Genomic DNA, 23,259 nt, shown 5'->3' with positions numbered 1-23,259 from the left:
AGGATGTCGGTCTTGACGTTAGTGCAGCACGTGCAGCAAGCGCGAGGAGGACGGTGGTCACGTGCTGGGGGCGCCGTCAGCAAACGCAGTGGCGGACGGTCGAGGTAGGACGAGTGGGTGCAACAAGGGTAGAGGGGAGGGGAACCTTGCAAGACCGTGGAGAGGACGCTGGTCACCCTTGGAGGCCCGGCAGCTGTTTTGTGGAAGTAGAGGGGGGAGACTATCCGGAGGATCTCAACCCTGGCGAGGACGTGTGAGAGCGGAGTCTCTCGATTCGCCGGCGGCTCTTTTATAGTAGAAGACACGTTTGGTCCTAACCCACTTCCGGAAGGACAAAAATCGCAAGTCACGGCGGGAAAACGGACCTCCTGCAGACATTTCAGTCCGTCTGTCCGACGGTCTGTGACCTCAGTTAGCCTGCATGCCTGTCTTCCTGTCTCTGTGTCCGTATCTCTGTCCATCTACCCATCTGGTCGGCGTCCAGCTCTTTCTTCACACTCTTCTCGCACAGTAATGTGCCGGTCACGTGATTCACATTGCGATACCTTTTAACAGCAGTTTGCAAAATTGTGTCAATATTTGAAACAAAACAAAACAAAACAAAAACAGAAAAGAGAGCAATGTAGTCACGCTAGTCTCCGCCCATGTGAGATAGTTCTACTCTTTCTTAACTAGCTTAGTCTGGTGTATGATCTGTCGAGACGCCTATAAAGCACGTGCATAACAAAAGAAAGGAAAGCTTTTATTTGAGCGCCAACCCGAGTACTACAATACATTATTTTCAATTGAGAAAGTTCAGTTAAAAGACACCAGTGTCCCAAAATCAGAATTGCAAATTCATAACTTAGTTACAAAACTTAGACCTAACTGTGAACTCGATCACGAAACACTGTATCTGTTTTCTAGCATGCCCACACACTAAACGGAAATGTCTAATTAATGCGTAGTCTCAGCTCTCCCGTTGGTTGTAGCTTGACAACGGAAAACTTAGCATGTACTCTCCTGAGATCAGTAACTTTTTATTGATATCAATAGATTATTATCATCTTTCTAGTCTGTTGGTCTTCATGCATATCGGAAAAGAGTCCGGTGAAGGGAGCGAGGAATGTGGGACCGGCATCCTGTTTTAGCAGACACTGTTTTCTGCTGAGGTCAGCTTAGTAATTCGAAAACAATTTCCGTGCTCGTGTTGACCTTTAAACTACAACTACCAAACATATTGTAGTAACCATCTGCCAGCTGAAGAAGCCAACAGCACAATCATCGCAACCAAAGCCAGCAGCATAGCAATATATCCTGCAAGAGTCTTTCCCCTTTACCCCACCCTTTCCCACCCGTCACCTTAAGTGTGTTTACTCTTGTCAACCTTGTCAGCAGTTGCAACGTGCGTCCGTCGCCCTGTCGCAGCCTCCAACGGCTGCGGATTAAGCAAGGGGCAGATAATACGGGTGCCAGGAATGGGTTGGGGAGGTCGTGTCGGAACATGCGAGCCGCTAAACTGTCGTTAACCCGCTACGTGGCGAATACCCCGCCACGCGGCCGCAGCGCCCTCTGTCCCGTGTATCGTGCACGTGAGGGTGGCCCGACGGGCCCGCATTTGGGGCCCTTCCCACCCCGCGTCGTTCCTCACCCGGGGGACAGTGCTTGGGCGGAGCTCGTGGCCCCGGGTGGATGGAGATGGCTGTATCTCTTCGTCTTCCCACGCGGAGGGGGAGACGAGGTGCATGGTCTTGAGAGACTGGGTGGGCGTGGCGGAGGCAGTGTTCCACCCCCACCCCAGTGCGTGCCAGGACGGAAAGGTCAGCGTCGGAGGAAGTACTTCAATAGAACGTCTTGGTCGCTGGAGAGACCGAAACAGGAGAGACAGAGACGCCGATGAGAAACACAAATGAGGGACAGAGAAAGAGAGGGAGAAGGGGAAAGAGAATGAAAGAAAAAGAATTAAAATAGGTTTGTGTTTGAACTTATGTATATCTGATTGAACAAAAGGATTAAAAGAGAAAATACAATGAAAAAACAAATAAATTAATAAACAAACAGACAAAACCCTAAACAAACAAAAAACCGGGTAGCAGACAGGCTGAAAGAAAGAGAAAGCACACAGGTGAGTGCTCGCGCATGCGCACACACACACACACAATCAAAGCTTCCTGGGACACGCCTGGTGCGGTTCTCTTTGTACCCGAGTCCTTAATACCCGGTACCTTAGCTGGTTATCGTCCGTAAGACTTAGGCGAACGCAAGTGTCTTCAGACCGCCTTCTTTCATCTCGGGTATTGTGCGACGATCAGGGACCACGCCAAAACCTCGCATCGCCCCGTCCTCAACCGGTTCACCGTCCTCATTAATGTAATGACATCTTAAGAGTCTATCCCTCCAACACACTCATTAGGAAAAGTCTTCAGCCGTAAGCACTGAAATCAATTCAGCCACAAACCGCCATCGGAGACCGTCAGAAATGATCTGTAATCATCAGGTTCATATTTAAAAAAAAAAAAAAAAGGAGAAAATATAAATCAACTTCGTTAGTTTGCGGTTTTGTACTCGTTGGCGAACTTTGATTGACTGTTGTTCTCTCTGTCCTGTTCGCCAGGGTTCACGGCTTTGCGAGACAGGTCATCCTCAAATTAAAAAAAAAAAAGCACGAAAAAATCTGGTTCTGCTTGGTTGATTGTTCGTGAAATGGGAAAATCATCAAAGGCCTGTTTCACATTGTGTGACTTAGTCGGTTGAAAGTGGAAGTATTCATTTTAATATTTCTGATTTTGTGTTGCTGTTATTTATTATTTATTATCCTCTAAATGTGAATATTATTCAAGCATACGCTAACGTGGAAAAATTGTTGTCGTGTAGTGACTACTCAAATAACCTCACTATAAGTTGGTTCGAGTCTCATCTGGGGTAGCAGACTTTCTACAGTCGACCCAGCTATGTATACCTGATTACTTAAAGGGTTAATTAAGGAAGGTAAGGTAGCAAAGGGAGTGGAGATATTGGCACCGTCCTCAAAAAGTGGAGTCCCTAATAACTCAGAACTAACAGGCTTGGTAACTACATCACATTTCTTCATATCTCTTTCTTTTTAAGAAAATAACATTTTAAAATAGAGACATATCCTTCATTTATGTATCGTCTCTTTAATTGTTTTATTTATTTATAAATTTGCTAATAAACAATCTCTTCCACCCTTTTACCTTTCAATCTCTTTGGTGCTCCTTTCTCCCACCCATTCCTACAATTTTTATCCCCACCCCGACCCAGTCAACCCACCCTCCCATGCCCTCGTTTTTTTATGGCCTTTTTATTGGAAACTCACCATAAAATCCATAACATTTTACTTTCAATCCCTGGGTTTTTATATTTCCCTCCTAGCGGCCATTGTGTGGAAGATATTGTTTCAAACCTCGCTTCTTCGTCCTCTTCGGATAAGAAAAGACTTTGTTTACTTTTTGCAGCTCTCGTGGGACTTAGTTGCTGGCTGACAATGGGAGGCTTACGCAAGGCTTGTTAGGTCCTCAAACATGGCCGGCGCTCGTCGGGTACGCCTGCGAGCTGAGCAAACGGGCGTGCTGGCGACACCTGAACAGGTAAGGGATTACGTGGCAATCTGGGCCGCGCATTTCAGGTGTCTGTGATGATAAGATGTTGTAAGAGGCTTTCGCGTCGCTCTGTCAACAGAGCAGAAAATAAAACTGGAAAATAAAATAAATCAATATTTGTAAAACTTACTAATAAGAAAGTAAAAATATTCGGAAGGTTTCTCGATTTTTTAAATTCTTCTTGTGTGTGTGTGTGCGCGTGTTATGTGTTTATGCATGTATGTGTTTATATTTATGTGTTATGTTTATGTGTTTATGTTTATGTCTTTATGCCTCATCCTCTCAGGTCTAAAACGTTTTTAAATGTGTTTGAAAAAAGCACACATACAGATTGTGAAAGTGGAGAAGGATAGAGAACAAGTAGAAGGCAGAGACCTTTGACCTTCTATAGAACCTCCGCCACATGAAAACGTTTGTCCGAAAACAACTTGGTGAAATCGAGTCTGGGTAATATACAACAGGGATTAGCACGAAGAACGGTTACTGTTACTTAGTTCCAAGGCAAAAACATGCCTGTAGGGGGGAATAATACAGTTTCAGTCGTTTTATACACCTGTGCACCTGACTGTTCACGCGATTCACTAAAGGACTTATCGAAAGGTATATATAAATAACAGCAAGACCTCCCAGTCCATGTAAGATTCACACTGGCAACATGATCTCGCAAAATGATCAGACGACTGTTATCGCAGATGGAGAGATGGGGCAGGGGGGACCACCGTGATGCAGGCTGCAGGTCGTTGTTGATAAACGCATCTTGACGTTGCGGGTTAAGGTCCAGGCTGGCCCCTGCTTCTCCTCACCACCAGCAGTTGGGTCCCACAGAGTCATCGCCCTTGCTGCAAAGTCGCCTCCCTGGAAATCCGCGCAGGGCCCGCCACTCTTGCCTATTTGAGGACGACCAGTCCAGTCTTTGGCGTTCGTAAATCAGTTCTTCCTGTGGTCACCACGGTGTCGACTACTCTCCGACATGCCTCGAAGGATACAAGATGTTGTTCCAGGTCACATGGCCAAAGAAGATCATCTTACATCCCTTGACTTTTGAGAGTAGAGGTTCCTGATGTCTTACGAGTGTAGCAACCTTGTTACGTACAGTCGTTGGTTCTATGTTCTCTGTATGAACATACTTCTCAGGCACATGTTCTCGAATGCCTGGATTCTTGGGATGACGGTGATCCAAGGACAGGAAAAGAGTTCTGCCCAGTAAACTACCCCGGGTTCACAAGACCAGGAATCATGGATAAACCTTCAAAGGTTGATGTAATCGATAAAAGAACCAATTTTTTTTGTGCCACGTCATCTTAGCACCTCTCTTGCACCTCACATCTCTCCCCACCCGCGCCTACCCCCATCACCTCACCTTTGCTATCCAGCCCCTCCCTATCCTCAAGATAGCCCCGAAGCCACCTAAGTCGGGTGGCAAGCCGCGATGACATGAGGTAAATCTTGACGCGGTCACTCGAGAATCCTTAACTCCACCCCGAACTCCCTCCCTTCACTACCCTCAGCCCTCCAATCAGCTCTCGCTTAGATTATGGTGTGCGGAGATGCACCTGCACCACCTGATGAAACGAGACAAAAAACGGTTTTTCTTTTTCAAATTTTTTGAATCAGGCACGTGTTACATGTCTTACCACGTTCTACTCTTAGGGAAAAATCTGTCTTTGATGTTTTATTGCACTTCTGCTAGTAGGTATATAAACCAGTATGAGTGAGTGAGCTGAGAAATGGAAAGGAGTTGTTACGAACACGAGGTGTTTATATTTATAAGTGGGGTCAGTTAATTGATATTTTAAACGGCAACCCTACTCTTTTGTAAATACAACAAAATTAGGCATAGTCTTCCTTCTCCTCCACGAGTCATTCATTCATTTATTCACTCCAAGTCTTCTTACTTTTTTAAAACAGACTTTTTGTTTTGAAAGGAAGAACATGAGCTGTTTCATGCTAACCTTTCATTTGCTGGGAACTGTAAACTAAATACAAACATTAATTAAACATAAGCTAAACACCTCAAACACGGGACCATAACACGGGATCCGAAGAAGGAAGGGGAGAACACTGTAACCATGTCAACAATAAAACAGAAAACACATAAAACAGTGGAGAGAACTCGTGTCCGTTAGCCATCCCGTTAGTCCTGCGCCTCAGACTCACACGTCAGCTTCTGTCGTTGTCGCCGTTGTTAGCTTTTAGCGACATGGTTATGTCCCCTCATGGGTTTAGTTTGTCTGGGTGGGTCTTGCCAGATACCAGCTGTAGTCTCCCTTGGCGATCGTTCAGTACTCGTATAGCCTCGAGAGCTGATTGATGTTCTATTGAATGCGTGCGTGCGTGCCTCTCGTTTTTCTGTGTGTGTGTGTGTGAGAGAGAGAGAGAGTGTGTGTGTATGTGCTCATCTACTCCCATTGGTGGTGGCAGTCGCAATTCACATCCATCTCTTAACTTCCTGTACCGGACATCTTTAGCTTCGTCTCACAACAACGTTTCCAAACTTCGTCTATTCCCTATCACTCGAGCTCTCATTTTTATGTTTTCTATTGTCTAGTCTTCCTAATGTTTTTTCACATAGACATGCAAGCCATTCAGTGACGTACTGCTGACACCGATCTCTGACAAAAGGAGCTAAAAGGAGCAGTGATCAGGAGCAAAAACGACTAAACGAGAGTAGCAAGGAGCAGAGACAGATAAAGGAACCGGAGCTCAAACAAAGGAACGGTTACCACAAACACATATAGCTAAAGGAGGAGTAACCGAAGAATGGAGGTAGCTAAAGGGAATCAAACAACGAATCAGGAGCAGAAACAATGAATGGAGCCGTAACCAGATGGAGCAGCTAGAAGAGACGTTACCAGGAGCAACAACAACAACAACAACAACAACAACAACAACAAAATCACAAAACTCGCCCACTAGAGGTGGTCACTGTTACGTTCTTCAGGTTGCAAGTGTTCGGGCGAGTGATGTAACGCCTTGCAAATTGCCTGGCAAGGTGGAAGAGAGGAAACATCGAAAAGAACCGATTTCTCTCACTCTCTCCAGCTTTCGACTAAAAATGATATGATAATGTTATTTACAAGTGCCGGCAGGTCTGTCCATCCGTAAGCAACTCAGACAGCGCTAGCACGCTCCCTCTCTCTCTCTCTGAAGAGCTTCTTTCTCCTGTCTGGGAGACTTGGCGACAAGACGCCGCAGACTATGAAGACTATGCAGACTTGCAGCCAGCCATTGGAACCGAACTCCCACATAAATGTCGCGCTTCGTCGTCCTACGTTCTGACCTTTCCTCCAACCACCACTCCTCAGTCACTATCGACAAGGGGAGGTCATCTCTGCCTGCTCCAGCAACTCCTTCAGTCATCTGTCCAGGGCCCGGCCCCAGGAACCGTCGTACACCCTTTCTATACATAAAAGCGCCCATAAAAGTCAGTGTGTCATTACGCGTGGAAGGTGAGGTACCAACAGGGTATGTCTAGGATCTCATGCCAAGCATACAACGCTCGCGTCTGGTTAGGTTTTCTCCCTTGTGTCTCCGCCCCTGTGGAGGTGAGACGAGATCAAGGCAGCTAACATCCCGGGGAGTGATGGATGGGGAGAGGGGGGTCTGTCATTGTTTTGTTTTTGTTTTCTGGTAGCCTGGTTAGATAAACTTATTAAACGTCTTGCACTTACCCATCGATATTTTTCTTTTGTTGTTTAGGTTTGTTTGTTTGTTTGTTTGTTTGTTTGTTTGTTTGTTTGTTTGTTTGTTTGTTTGTTTGTTTGTTCATTTCGCTGATCGTCTTGTTTTCTTTGGATCCGATGCCATAGGTTCGAATCTCGTGTTCTTTAGCTTCATGTTGGACTTGTTTACAGGGTCGTCTACTCTGTCGTGATGAAACCTTACTTTTCTCTAGCTTTGCCTAAAACATCTCAACAATTGAAAAAAAATGTCAATGGATTAAAACGAAAACAAAGCCGGGTCTGAGGATTATCATACATGGCAACAGCAAATATGTAGTGATCTTTTGAAAAGATGAAGAGCAATATGTGTGTGTGAGAGAGAGAGAAGGACGGCGCACTTGTGAGAAGAACATACTGCCCGGTGATTGTCTCTACCCAGACAGGATGGCTGATGTTGGTTGGAATCTTGACGCCGATGTTTTCGGGTGCAGTGCGCACCTGCTACTTTTCGAAAGCTTCTACCCACCCCCACCTACCCCCAACCTCACCCTAAACTACCTCCTTCTTTCATCCGCCTTCCTCGTCTTGATGACGATGAGTTTTCGAGGCGCCCATCCGAGTGCGGAGGAAAGCATTAACCGTAAATTCTCTCACTGAAAACTGTAAAAAGAGGAAAAAGATACCAGCGCACAATAACAATAAATATTTACCTGAAGTAGACTGGCCCCCGCGCGCAAAGTCAGGAATTTTTTTTCTTCTTCTTCTCGTTTTCCCAAAGGGCGTTGCGAGTTTGATTGACACCCAGGGCGTCAGCGTAGGCAGATACAACAACCAATCAGCTATCGACAGTCAGAACAGACCGCGCATCGCTTATCCACGGCCGTCGGGTGACGCGGAGGGAGGGCTAGACACAGGGGGCGGAGCTTGCGCCGCACGGCTTGTGCAGGTTGGGTGAGGGGGCCAAGCTCCGCCTCCCTCATTTGGCGTTGAGTTTTGGCGTGACATCCAGGGAGCAGGAATACCATGCGTTCGTGCGTACGCGCTCGCGCGCTGCTCAACACGTTCGCTCGCGTCCTGTTTCTTGCTACGCGAGAAGGGTTGAGACCAGAGCGAGGCAGCAAACGTCACAGAGTTGGCCAGCGCAACACGACCAGGCGGGAGATTACTTCAAGAGAAGAGTGATGGCTCCCAACGCCAGACACGGCCGCGAGTAAAAACGTCGCAGTGCTGCAGCCGCGGAGGCAAACCCTCGTCTGAGCCTTGCCAACCCACGGCAACCCTCGTGACGACAAGTCTCGTGCTAGGCGTGACAATCAAGCAGAAGTACCGGACTCTGGGAAGGCGATAATAATGATGAGCACACATTTTCTGCAGCAATCTGAGCAGCAGGGTTAAGGTGCAGCACGACCCAGGTTTCCTCTTGGGAAGAGAACAAGCAAGCGAGCGAACGAACGAACGGACTGGTTCGTGACGAGTTCTCTCTCTCTTTCTCTTCCTCTTTCTCTCGCCGTCGCGTCAAGTTCGTCGGCGCAATTACTGCTGGAGTAGAGGGGAAAGAATTTAACCCCCGCTTGCCTGTGTGCTTAATTGTCTGTGCACCTGCTAATTGGCAGGTAGCTTCGCTTCTGTAGCTGCCGCCGCTTCGATTTTTGTGACCGCGCTTCGTGCTGTCCACGACTTAAAAGGAACAGCTGTTGAGGCGAGTGAGAAATTAAAAGTGTCAGAGGTTTCTCTATTCAAGGCAGCTGTGATTTGTGGTGGATTATATAATATGGTGGAATCAGGTGAGGTACCTACCAACACCTAACTGATTCTTGCAGCGAGAACAGCATCATCTTTTAGTCATTAACATCCAGGTCATCATCGAGTGTGTATTTATTTTTTAAAGGGACTTCTAGAGATCAACACGGTTGTCTTGTTGCTTGCTGATGTCGTCTGGCAAGTGTTTGGACAATTTCGTCGAAGGCTTCATCAACTAAGTGCTCTCTGTCTGTTTGTCGTCGACACAGGCTATTTTATGGGAGTGGAGAGAGGCTGGGTGGTAGCTCACCACCAAAATTTTCATCCCCATTATCATCATCCTGCTCATCAACATCCTCCTCTACCGCCTCCTCTTCCTCCGCCTGACGTCGACAGCAACTACATCCACGCTGGCGACGACGGCTGCGAGAAGCTGATAAAACTGGAAGTTCAGGAATACTATCGCTTGAGCAGTCAGGAGTTTGAACGCCATGCACTGAACCACCACCACCACTACCATCTGCACTTTCATCCTCAGCACCTGCACAACCACCACCCGCACCAGCACCAGCACCATCATCCTAGTGACAACAACAACCTCGTGAAAGTCCGGGAACATTTCTTCCACGAAGCAGGTGAGGACAGTCGTTTACCAAGTCCGAGCCGGCTCGCGAAGGGAGAGAAATCGGGTTGTGTTATGATTATTCCAAACTCTCTCAGCCGTTACCACCACCACAACAACAGCCACAACAACAGCCACCGTCTTCGTCCGCTCCCTACAACCACATTCCTTCCCACTCGCTCCCCAACGACGTAGACGACGACAACAACCACCCCTCTGCCATCGCCACCGCCGTCAAAGCCTTCAACATCACCAACGGCTACGACGACAGCGGACTGAGCAAGGCGAGTAGTCTGGGGGCGGGGGAGGACAGGGAGCGAAGTCCCGCCCTGGGTCCCATCGCCGCGCACACCACCCTCCCGTCCCCCCACCTTCCCGGGTACGCCTCCTACCCGTCCATGTCCCCCAGAGGCCAGCAGTGTGAGCGAGGTATGGTAGAGAACGCCGCCATGGGTCCGGTGACGCTTGCTGCGTCGGATGGGGACATCACGGACATTGGCGGACGGTCCAGCGTGCCCTTCGACAGGCAGTGTGTCAGTCACAGGGTAGGTGCTGAGTTCTTGGCTCTCTTACATTTGTTTGAAATTAATTGTTCTCGAGTGGTTGGCCTTGCTTCGTCCTTTATAGCTTTTCTGTTTATTTTTTTTTTTTAACTTTTATCGAAGTACATGTTTGAAGGATCGATTGATTATGTTGATAGATTGCTCCTTGCTTGGTCATTTGTAAGTTTGGTTTTTTTTCATATTTTTTTCGTCTCTCCAAGAACAGGGATTTGAAGGATTTAAATATCATGTTGGCTGATCTTTTGACTCTATTTGAATATGCATGCAAAAGTTGTTAATGTTTGTTTCTATGTCCATGTGGGGGATGTTGTGTGAATGTGTGTATTATATCTATATATATGGTTATGTATATATTTTTGTGTATGCCAGGGACGTGTGAGTGTGTGTGCATTCATATATATACATGTGATACATACATGTATATCCGTATATAAAGATAAAAATCCATGTGCTCGTGCGTGCATGTGTGTGCGCGCTCACTTGCCCCCACTTGTTTGTGACAATGTGAAAACTTTGACTAAAAAGGAGGACAATTATTCGCTTAATAATAATCATGCAACAAGTTCAATGCTTGAGCAGCAATTTGCATGCTTCGTTTAATGGATGGCTGATTAAGGTAGCCTTCAAATTACTGTTACATTTAGTCTCCCTTGGCGGTGAAACCCTCAATGATGACTGGTCTGCTTGAGTGAGTCGTGTTTAATTACAAATATCTCCAGGCAATCTGAGGTTTGAAAACAGGTTTCAAGCAAAATGTAAGCCTCTAGAAAAACATTCTGAAATGAAAATAAACGGGAGTTTTGTTTTTTTATCCTCAAAGAAAAACCGTAGACATTATTTTGCGCCTACTCGAGTTGTAGACAGTATTAAACTTTCTACATATGGTCTCTTGTGACCTTTATTGCTGTTTTTCTTAACCTTTTAGGCCCAAGCAAATGTTTCATAATCCGTTATTTCTCTGTGTTGCTTGTTCATTTATTGACCAACATTACAAAGTATCCCAGTTTATTCGTTAAAATATATTTGGCATTATGCGTGTGCATAGGGACGCTGGAAAACTGTGTTAGAGATTTTGGTTGGCGGAAAAAAAGCTTGGTTTAATTTCCTCCTCCTCCTCCCCCTCCTCCTCCTCCTTCTCATCCTCTTCCTCATCATCATCATTATCATCATCATCATCGTCGTCGTCTTCGTCGTCGCCGTTCAAGAAAACTATGTCGGAAATAAATAAGTAAAAGGAGGCGTGAGCAAGCCTGCTAGTAGGGTAGCTATTATGATCAGGCCCTCCTTTGGAAGTTTGGTCTCCTTCTGTCTCTCTGTCATTGACTTCCATTTTCTATTAAAGTAATTAAATACTTTTCTTCCTCCCTACGCTACGTACATTCTACACAAAAATTCTTAAAACCACATTCCATCATACTCCTAAAGAACCTTAGCAAATTGTCTCAGGCTCACTCACTCACACAGCGCGCGCAGGAACCCGTTAGTGTTGCCCTGATTAACACATTAACACATTAAGGTCTTAGGTTAAGCCCCCCAAGGCGATCTTTCACTAGACAAAATCCTTTTGTTTTGTTTGTTTGTTTCATCTTACCTGAAACATACCGATGGTGACTTGACTCAGTTCCGAATGTTGTTGTTCTTTGATAGCAATTAAATTCTAAATGTGATTTCTGGGTCATCTTGACATGCGTGAGTGAGCGGAGTAATTCACTCGAGTCAAAATTCTAGCCGCCGTAAAAAGAGAGAGTTAGAAGGGGAAAACATAGTTCTCAGGGTACTTTTGTATCGGGTAGATGATGCACACACCATCCGATGAAGTAATGAGCAAATAATTCCAATGACTTTACAAGCAAACCTCACAGTGTGAAGTACCGTGCATTTGAAGCACATTCGTCTTTTGTAATTATAATTTTAATTGACGAAATATCATATATCATCTTTAACAGTAACAACATCTTATTTAGACACTATGGTCTACTTTGTTGTGGATAAACCATGTAAATTGCACGTAAATATTGTCTAGGGGACATGTTGGAGCCATTTTGTCTACGTTTAGTAATGAAATCTCAAGGACTACCGGCGATGCGAAATGCAACTGTTGTTGCTGTTGTGGTTGTTGTTGTTGTTGTTGTTGTTGTTGTTGTTGTTGTTGTTGTTGTTGTTGTTGTTGTTGTTACCTCGCCCCGAATGAGACATATCCTTTTGAGGTTTCATCTCTTTCTTTTCTTTCTCTCTCTCTGTGACTTGTCTCTTGATATGACCCCGATGGTGGAATCGATAAAATGATCAAAGGTCCTTCTCTCCATTCCTTAAAGAGAAAAGGTGACGTCACATAGCGCAGAAATCAGGTGCCAGTAATTTGTCTCGACACGAGGGATGTTTGAAAAAGGAACTCTATGACGTGTCGCTGTAGCCATCTGTTGGTGGAAGTCGGTCACTGGCTGGGAGTCTGGTAAACAAACAGCAATGTCACTGCCTGCGCTAACACTCCCTTGGTACTCTAGTTGTTTTTCTCTGGTTGTCTGCGGGGCACTGAGCTGTCACTCCCTGGTGTCACATCCTGGTGTCCGAGGCACTCCATGATACTTGTCATTGGTGTCTGAAGTACTCCCCGGTGTCAGTCCTTGGTGTATGTGTGTGTGGCACTCAACATTGTCACTTCCTGGGTATCTGTCGTAGACCTATTGTCCCAACTCTTGCGAAAAGGAAAATCTCAGCGGTTTGGCCAGCTGTGTCATGAACTTTGCTTTCAAAGTGCTGAGGATGTCACAGTAGTCACTGGTGCTGCTACCAAATAAAGGCAATTTTCAAATTTGAAAGTCCACTGGTAAACAACTTCACGGGTGGGATTGGAGGCGAGGGAGTTGGTGGGGTAAATCGCAAACGTATGCGTAGACAAGATGACACATGCACGCACGCGCACACACATGAGCATGCTTTTCCGAAATATTCTACTTGTCGACACTAGGTACACGTATTTTCGAATACTTCTATGCGATCTGAACACTCAAATGTGGGCATCTACCAATGTTTCCCCATCGCACTGCAATACTCACGTGCATTGCATTTAAAAAAAAAAAATAAAACCTTTTGCTGTTTGTAGAATAATGCTATTTTTTTCCTGTCTGGTATTTGCTCGAGACGTAGATTAGTTCCCTGGCTTCTATTCTTTGTTGTCAATATGTCATTGTTTTTTAAACAGCTCTTGGTAAAAAAAAAATTATGATAGCAAAAGCAGAAGAAAAAAGAAATTTAAGCGCTTTTTATTTCGATCTGTTCACTCTGAAAACATATCAAGAGACGCAAAACTTTTTCTTGACAACCTTTTCAGAGCAAAAAAAAAAAAAGAGAAACATTAATAAAATGAAATAATGGTATCAATCGTTTTGTTCTTAGGATGGATAGAAAACAAATAGTGGAAGGGGTTTTTTTTTTTAATTGGGGGTGGAGGAGGGGTTTTGTAGCATCACTTACCTTTGAAGAGCCGAAATAAAGTATATTTTTGCAAGTGTTCTCTCACCAAAGTCAGCAAAGATTCCCTTCCCTTAAAGAGGTAAACACAATTATCTTGGCATAGATATTTCATATGATGGATATTTCCCGTGACAAAACAACTTGTATTAATGGTCACCAGTGACAATGACAGCGAGATGGCATCTGCACAAAAAGTTTGCGATTTTGACAATAACAGAAAAGTGCAGTATAATATGTACTACAATAAAACGGTTGTTATAAGGTTCAAAGGTTACATCAGCACACTTGCCATTGGTAGAGTGGAGAGAAAGTTGGTTTTTTTTAAGGGAAAAAAGAGGTAAAATTATATTGGCAAAGAAGAAGAAAGTGAGCGTTCATTTGTGCCAACGGTCTTGACTAACTGTTGAATAATTTCCATCTGAAATAAATGAGTAGAACTTCTACACGTTTATCTATTAGAATGGTAGTCAGGACAGGTTGCTGCTCGGGCATTTTTAGATCACCGGCGACTTCGAAAGAAAATTGCTTGAAAGTGTTGTGAGTGGACAATGACTATCACCATGATAATGTGACGATGACGATGACGACGACGATGAGGATGATAATTACGCCGATAAGCACACTGTCGTCAATGATGTCACCTGTTGAAAACTGAGGAGAGACAAAGAGGAAAAAGACACTGCTGTTAAGAAAGTTGCAGAAAACTACAGGCGACACTTATGTGTAGGACATCTACTTGTCACGTGCTATCTTACTGTCACTTTGTGTGTACTCCAAGTATCCTTCACAAGAGCAATTCTTTTATTCTTGTGTCTCTTGTCTTTTTCTTGAGAAACTCTTTCGCAATGATTGACTGAATATTACTTTTGCTGTATTTCATTTTTGTATATACACATAAACAAGTCAGTCGAGGTGATTCTTTTTCTTTGGAATGGCCTTTTAAATTTTTTTAAACTAAATACCGCGTTTAAATTTTTATTTATATCACGCTTTTTAATCGATGTTTGTCACATTGAGGCCAGAGTAAGATATCTAAACTCTCTTACTTTTCGCTTTTTACTGTTGTGAGCAAAGCATCCATTTTAAGTACATTGTGTGGAATTCTGAAACAAAACACAGAAAAGGAAACCATGTGTATTCTAAAACAACAGTGTATCCCGTTAAAGCGGACGTCATTACTTTGAACCGTTTGATCTGCACTTCAACAAACAGTTTTCCCCTCATTATTTGCTCGACTGTTTGGGTGTGTGCACTGTTGCTTTGTCTCCTCGCAACTATTAGCCATTCCTCTCCTTAAGGGCAAACTTCCAAAAAACAAAATCATTTTCAATGTTTATAGGATGTAAGTGGAGAAGATCAAACACAGCAGTAAAGCAAATCATGTCAGCCAAACACAATAAGTCGCACTCGCCCACTGAATTATGGCAATTACAGCCTTTAATCACCAGGTGGGCTTTTAAACAGCGATTCCGTTTAACGCCGTTTAGAGCGGAGTATTTTATAAACGTTTGAAACACGTGTTTTTAAAATAATTTAATGTTCTTTCATGGGTGTAATTTTTTTTAACATTTTCTGAAAAGATGCTGAATAAGATTAAGACAAGAGTTTAAACCAGAAGCACCCAGAATACTTACGGGGTAAGAAATTCAGGATAGCTCGTGCCTCTACATGTCTGTAAAAATGTTCGGATTGAATATTCGCAATGTTTTTGTGTTTTTGTTCTTTTTTTTTTTTTCTTTTTTTTTTTTTCTTTTTTTTTCTCGTGAGATCGGTTAATCGGTTCTCGTAAAACGAAGAAGGAACGCAAGAGAAACTGTGGATAAAAATTTGCGAGTTGTATATTTTCGTTGCTCGAATATTCTGATTACATCTTGTAGTGGGATGTACGTAGTCCTCTGGAGTATAATTTTTCTAAAACTCCTATGAATTATTAACATTTTTGATTGACAGTGGAGAGTGATAGACAAACATTTATCTGTACGTGCGATCCTGTGTTTGTGCGCGCGCGTGGTTTCTACACAACTTTTTCTATTTCATAGCCCCTATCCCTAAAAAAACAACCCCACATTGATTCAATGTATGTTTACAGATTCCAAAACAGATTTTTTAAATTAAAAAAAAAAAACGTCAGCAATGTCCCTATCTTCACAAAGGACAGTGTAGCATTAAAAAGATTTCTGGAAGGTAAAAAGTTTTTTAATGTCAACGATAAAGGCAAAGAAAAAAATCAAAAGTAAACAATAACTAAATGAAAAAGTGAAAGTAAGAAGGAAGCTAAAACTGTGGTATGGAAGGGGAAAATAAATGAATGGGCCAACACATAAACAAGAAAATGTTTAATCTAGAAGATCTCGAGGATTGGTGTAGCAAGAGCGCGAAGAACATTTCTTGAAGGACTGAAAGAAGCACAGCAACCCAAGAAACAACTTCTCAGCAGTAAAAGAAATGATTCCATATGAGCTACAGCCACGCGAGAGGGTGTTTAAGAGAACTGGGGAGTAAGGTTGATGGAGGGGGGGAAGTGGAGGGTTGATGAAGTGGAGAGAAGTAAGGGGAGATAAGGAGTAAGACTTATGCGAGTCACGCCCCCTCCTACCCCTCTCGCAACCCACCCATTTCCTCCTTCAACCTCCCGCGATTAGTGAGTGTGTACGGGCTTCAACCAGCTATCAAAACAAATTTCTGCAAGTGTCCCTACCCGCCCTGTCTCGCATGCCAGCACTGCTCGTTTCGTCTGCCAGTTATGAATTTCGATATCACCACTAAACCGCCCATTGGAGACACCGCGTTCCACATGGAGGAGAAAGTGCACTCAAAATCGCGGATCGGATTTTCGCCGGCCCGCCACTGATGCGATTTACATATTTCGCGCGGCAGGTGAAGAAAAACTTGCACTCAATTTTTAAACGGTTAGAAATTCAATTTTGCTCCGGTCGCACCCCTTTCACATATTTTGACTTCTCAACGAGAGAGAGAGGGGAGGGAGGGGAAGGAGGAGTGGGTAGAGTAGAGTCAGTGGGGTGGTGGGGAGGGGACGTATGTGGGTGGGATAGTCCTCGAGATACGCTTCCACCCACGGGGAAAATTCTGACATGTCAAACTGTTTTCCTTGTGAGCCGGTGTCGGGGATTCTGGTCTGAGATAAACAACTCTGAAAAACTGAGACGGGGTGCTCAGTGGCTGGAGTACGGGCATGCGATTCGCGCGCGTGTGTGTTTGTGTGTGTTTAAAACACGAGCATGTTTTCAACAAAGATCAGTAAAGTTTGAGATAATTTTTCTTGAACAACTGTCTTTTTGTTTCTTCCTTGGATAATGAAGGGGACAGGAGAGAGAGAGAGAGAAAGAGAGGGTGAAATAAAAATAGCAACGTGGAAAGACGGAGAAGAGGAAAGGGAATTAGTGAAATTACAACCTTTTGTCAAAACAGGTTGACAGCTTTGTTTTGCATAGCTGCCTTTGCTATTTATGCACTTGTCAAAGGCCTGGCAGCTGTGCTTTGTGTAGACGCCTATAATGCTCATGCACGTGTCCAAAAAAAAGTTGACAAGTTTGTTTTTATGTTGATTGTGGATTTGTCAGAAAGGTTGACGGGGATTTTTGTTTGTTTGTTTTTTTTTCTTTTTTGGTTTTTGTTTTGTTTTTTGTGGGTTTTTTTTTTTGTTTTTGTTTTATTTTTGTTTTTTTGGTGGTGGTGGTGTTTGGAGTAGATGCTTAGTCTGTTAGTGCATTTGTCTCCAAATGACAATTTTGTTTCGTAAATTTCTTGTGCAATTACCAAAAGGATTGACTGTTTTTCTGTTTCTGTCTATGTGTGTGTCTGTGTGTGTCCCCGCGCGAGTGGTTATCTGCCAATGTCTGTTAGAGCGTGTGTCAGGTACTGGATAGAAACAATACATTTCTGAAATGAAAAACATCGCTTTTTTTTTTTTTTTTTTTTTTTTTTTTATTTTGCATTTAAACTGATCCGTCCTCATATCCCATCAGTCAAAAACTTTACTGATTTTAGACGACCTTTAACTTCACCACCTACATCTATCGTTCTGCTGAAGATCTCCTAACCACAGAGTTATGGTCCTTGTTACAGCGAGGGCCCCCCTTGATGGGTGGGGGTGCGTCCGGCGACGAGCAGCCCCCTGGGGTGTGCGCCGGGTGCGGGCGGCGCATCGTGGACCGCTACTACCTGCAGGCCGTGGACAAGCAGTGGCACGTGCAGTGCCTCACGTGCAGCGACTGTCACTATCGCCTCGACTCCGAGCTCACGTGCTTTGCTCGAGACGGACAGATCTACTGCAAGGAGGACTATTACAGGTGAGCCAATCGTCGTGGAGGGTGAGAGGGAGTATGATGGAGCCTTGTGTGAGCGTTCACTTTCTCTTGTTCATGTATGTTCACATCTTGTGTTCAACGATGTTAACCCTCTTTCCGTGGCCATGGTCGACTCTGCATTCTTATGTTCATGTCAAGTCAATGTGTTCACTTTTCGTGTTCACATATGTGCCAGTCTGTTTGGTGGACGTGTTCTTCTCATGTTTATATGTATTTTCTTAATAACCAGTAATATTCCCATATGTATGCATCTCTTTCGTTGACATTCAATCCTCTTTTGTTTAGTGTTCACTTCTCTTGTTTATTGGAGTGGCTTTTTTTCTAGGCTGGAATCCATATGCAATCAATGCTCAAATTTAGTTGTCAAAGGCTTTATTGCACAATTCTGTACATAATAATGATAAACAATTTAATCCCCTCTATGATCAACAGCAAAACTCTGTCAATAGATCATCACATCGGAGTTACAGCATTATTCATAGTGAGAACCGTTTTTATTGCAGAGCGGACAGAACAAAACAAAGCTCCAAAATTTATAAAACAAACAAATTATTTGTATCATGACATATTATATAATGTAATATAAATTGTAACAAACAACTGGCAGAAACGGCGCACAGTTGAAGTCATCTACAGCTACCAATATCATTGCATCAAACATTGTTCATCATTCAACCGTAATCTCAATAGCATATTTTCCTTCCTTTTTTACGATTTCCTTCTCTACGTTTTCTGAGGACTACTCTGTCATTTTTTTCCTTTTCTTTTTTCTGTCTGATCTTTTTATTTTTTTCTGTCATTTAGTCTTTCCCTTTCCTCCCCTTCCCACCTCCCAGCTGTTCTATTCCTCCCGTTTCACCCTCATAGCTGTATCTTCTATCGCTTCATCGACGGAAGCCTTTGGAGGCCAACGGGTGAGAAGAGACGTTAGCTGGCTTATCAGTACGGCGCATTGTTTTTGCTGTAAATCCAATCCGAGATTAAGGCTAACATTTGCACAAAGGAAACTCATCGATCTGGCCAACTCCTGCGCTGGTAAAGATTTCTCGTGTTGTCAAGGGGACGAAAAAGCAAACAGCGAAACGTGCCTCGCTCTCTGAACGTTGTTGCTGCTTGTAACGGAACGAACCCTTTACGTGATTTTTACGTGATTTTTCTCGACTCTTCTCCTTCTTCTCCTCCTTCTTCTTTCCTTTACTTTTTCGGAAAACAAATTAACTCTAGATTGCAAGCATATCTGCACTGCAGTATCGTTCCAGAGTTTTACCCGCAAAGTAGGAGCTAGCCACACACATACAGGAGAGGAGGAGGAGGCTGTAGATTATTTTTTTGTCTCTACAAGAGCCAGTCACCAGGGTTACGGATGTCACAGATTGCGGAAGCTTTTGTCACCAACGTTGCAACCGGACATTTTTTTCTTTCCTTAGAAGCAAAACTGATTTGTTATTATTTTACTTGGATTTTCACTTTAATACCCTTTGAACACGTCCATACACCTTTATTTTAAGTTTTCTTTTCTAAAAAGAAAAAGACCTTGAGGGCACTGAAATGAATGGATGTAATGGTGTCAACTTCTATCTCATATCTGTCCATGATACAGCGACCATGTCTTGCGATGTGACCCTGAGGTCACATACACGGGTCCATGAGGTCTTCTTGCCGTGGCCAACATCCTGTTACTAACTGTTGCTACGCTCACCGTGGATAGCCACTGTTCCTCTGTCATACAATGACCCCAACCCACCAGCTTGGCCACACTGACCGTCCTCCATTCTTTCTCTGATGACGTACTGTGGTCAGTTCCACAGTTCCATAGATTCCCTCTGTACACTAACATCTTTAGAGCTGGTGTCGATGAATTCTGTTACTGCTGCTGCTTGCGGGGGCGTGGCACCATCCACCATTGCTGCAGTGGCCTGCCGCTGGCTCCCGTAGAGCAGCCTCATCATCAAGAACAGCCGCAGCGACACCTATGCCTTAATGTGGATGTTAAAGTTTTTCTCGCCTTTTCGATTGCGATAACTATAATGATGATGGAAACGATGAAGATGGCGGTGGTGTTGATGATGATGATCTTGTCCGTGTGGTTACAGAGCAATTGCACTTTCCAAGGTGTGCCGCAGGTGTACGAGTGCCCATATAAACATAGACAAAGCCACACACATAAACACACACTCACCTACATACACATACAGGTGCGCACGCATACACGCATACACATGTACATGCACAGATGCACAAATGCACTCTCGAACATACTCACACACACACATATAAATAAACACGCGCGCACACCGACACACATACACACACTCACGTACGCACGTGTTGTCGCTGCAGCGGACGGCTGAGCGAACGGGTGAGCGAACGCGCGCTATCTGCCAGCCCGCCTGCCAGTCAGGTCCGCTTAACGCAACGGCTGTGCACGCGCATGTCTGTTGGCCGGAGCCCGTGGCAAGCCTGTGTCATGTCAGAGAGTGGCATTTATAGTACATGACACACACACTCTCTCTCTCTTCCGCTTCCCCTTGCCATGTCACGTGACACTTTATGGAACGAGGAGTAGGAGGAGGTGGTGGTGGGGATGGTAGAGACGATTTCTTGCCCCCTAACATGCGAGCATGCACGCTTGCAAACGTCCTGTGACATGTTTATAGTTACTTATGTATTTTTCTTGTGATTATTTATTTTATTTCATATTTTCCGATGCCCGGACATCCGATGTTGAAGAAACACGAGAGAATAATACAGGGATCATCATTTTAGATAGAAGAGCAATAATAAAGTAATGAGTATAGAGACAACAACAGTTACAAGAAACAACAGCGGTAAAGATTCCACCCGTATTGAGAAAACAGCAATACAGTGGCGACCTCTATAAAGACAACGGCAAGAAAGAGATAATAATTTGAGAGACAATAACAATATAGACACAGCATAAATGCAGAGCCAATAATTCAAAGACAATATCACAATGACAGTTTCTATATTCGGTAGGCTCATGCCCATAACTGATTTTGGAGGAGTGGGTGGAGAGAATCAAATAAAAATATAAAATTCATAAATATAGTACCCTTAATTCATTAAAATTACAACATACATTAATTTGTTATTAACGATAATTTGCAAAAAAATATTTGTTCTCTGTTGTGCTTTAACAAGAAAGTAGGCGACATTTTGGATTAATTTTAGACATATTTGGAAATAAACGAAACTGAGAAGAATATTTATAGAATGTTTCATAAATGTACAGAGTCGTATATTTTTGCATTTTCATAAACACAAAATGTAAGTCTGTTTCCTTACAATTGTAATGGAGGCATTTTAAGGAGGCAGTAGACAGTTTATGTTGTTAACTCCTAACCTAAACCTTATCAGTGCATTTCTAACAGCAATATGTTTAATTTCAATTAAGTAAGTACTTAGAGTTAAGAGGCAATAGCAATACAGATAACCAGTCTAGAGAAAAACTAGATTAAAGACAAAATATAGAACCAATCCGTTTAGAGAAAACCAGTTAAGAGGCATCAGCAATATAGAGACTGTCTTAAGACAACTAGCATAAGTAGCATAAGTAGTTCAGAAACTACAATATTGAAACAGCGAAGAAAGTGTCAACCACAAAACAAACGAATGAAAGACAGAAAGTGGAGCAAAGAAGATGAGAAAAATATGCAGCGGAAATAGAGAAGTTTTATATATTCATGAACAGAGGGTATCAGAAGTTTAAAGAAAAAGAAGAATGTGGCGAAGAAAGGAAGACTAAAAAAGGATACAGAGAGGACATAAGAGGACAGAGGCAAGTAGCGAGTCGACCGAAAGAAACACGAAGGTGGCAATCAAGGTGACGCGGAACGAAGAAATAATTGCGAAGAAAAGAGGACAGGAACCACAACGAGAGTGGTCAAGGACACAAAAGAAACCTTAACAAGGGGAGATAAACAGAAACAGGATGAAAAAGACGGACAGTAAAGACAGTTCACACGCGCAAACTTCGAATGTTGCAGAACGCCGGGGCGGATCGAACCTTACTCCAGCAAGAAGAAACAGCACCGGCAACCGCCACCACAACAAAGAGAGCAGCCCGCCCTCTAGCGACGTGCCTCCACCCGCTCCTCCACCCGCGCAAACAAAGCCAGAAAGCAACAAAAGAACTCGCGAGGTGCTCCCCCTTCCCACCCTATACCCCTCACCCCCACCTCCTTTCTCGTCAAACGAGAGAAAAAACTTTTCTTCCTTACCGATCGAGAGTGCACGAAGGGAGAGAATAACGCACAAACACACACTTCTTTTCTTACCTGCCGGCGCGCAGAGCGGAAATCTTTCCAAGAACGATAATCACGACAAGGGGAAATAATTAGCTGTCAAGGGCTTTACTAATACGTTTATTCATCATCCAATAAGACGGATCGATGGAGATCTGGTCGCGGGACTGATCGGTGCCGGCCCCATTGTTGTCCTGTGTTTACCCTTCGCGCACAACAAGCAGTTCTGATCTGGCGATGTGCATCTCGTCTCATTGACGTCGTCATCGTAGAGGACACACAAGAATTTTTTTTCATCTGACCCAGAATAATTTTTTCTTCTTAAGTTCGCGCGTGTGTGTGTGTGCGCGCGTGTGAGAGAGAGAGAGAGGAATGAGAAAGAGAGAAAGAAAAGGTCTTTATTCATCCTATTTTTTTATTTGTTGATGGTGTTTGCTGATGGCCTGATTATCGTGTCCACACATTCGTTACCCTCGCCGAAGGAGAGCGGACCGTCGGTACTGTTGACGCTGACAGCCGCCGCTTTGTACTAACGGCTTATCGCGTGTTACCGGCTACATCTGTGTAGCGAGAAGTATCGCTTTCTCTGTAGCGGGGTGCTGGCAACCGGGTGGGTGATGCTTCCGCATGCCGCAGCGGGCCCTTCAGGGGAAACGGGTGCGCGGCGGGCTGGGGGGTTAGGGCGGGGAGGTAGTGACAGTAGACACGCCTCACGAAGGGCACACAAGGGGGCGTCCAATAAGTTCGTAATTTGGTAATGTAATATTTTGTGATAAGGATTATATCGTGAAATAGCATATCTGTAAAAAGCGAGTCTGAAGGGGCGGGTAGGTGTGTGTGTGTTGGGGGGTGTCTAGTTGTAGCTGGGAGAGCACACACACACATACAAGGAGGAGCGCCCGTGTTTAGCAATGATGGACAGGTTAATAAATACGAATTGTCACGTCCTTTTAGAGTTATGCGAATACGCATATACACCGGTAGGCACGCACGCAAACATACATGC

General features: G+C 44.0%; 1 protein-coding gene across 1 annotated transcript in view; it reads left to right on the top strand.

The window, feature by feature from the left end:
* The first annotated feature begins 8,114 nt into the window (after positions 1-8,114).
* LOC112575597 (LIM/homeobox protein Lhx9-like) overlaps positions 8,115-23,259 on the top strand; it is a 66,248-nt gene continuing 51,103 nt past the window's right edge. The window contains exons 1-2 of the mRNA XM_025257561.1: positions 8,115-10,168; positions 17,747-17,970. Of these exons, the coding sequence (XP_025113346.1) occupies positions 10,022-10,168; positions 17,747-17,970 (371 nt within the window). The 5' untranslated portion in view covers positions 8,115-10,021. The remainder of the gene's footprint in view (positions 10,169-17,746; positions 17,971-23,259) is intronic.

The sequence above is a fragment of the Pomacea canaliculata genome, linkage group LG11 (genome assembly GCF_003073045.1).
Source record: "Pomacea canaliculata isolate SZHN2017 linkage group LG11, ASM307304v1, whole genome shotgun sequence".
NCBI lineage: Eukaryota > Metazoa > Mollusca > Gastropoda > Architaenioglossa > Ampullariidae > Pomacea > Pomacea canaliculata.
Note: the sequence above shows the minus strand (reverse complement) of the source record. Positions and strands in the feature narration are given on the sequence as shown.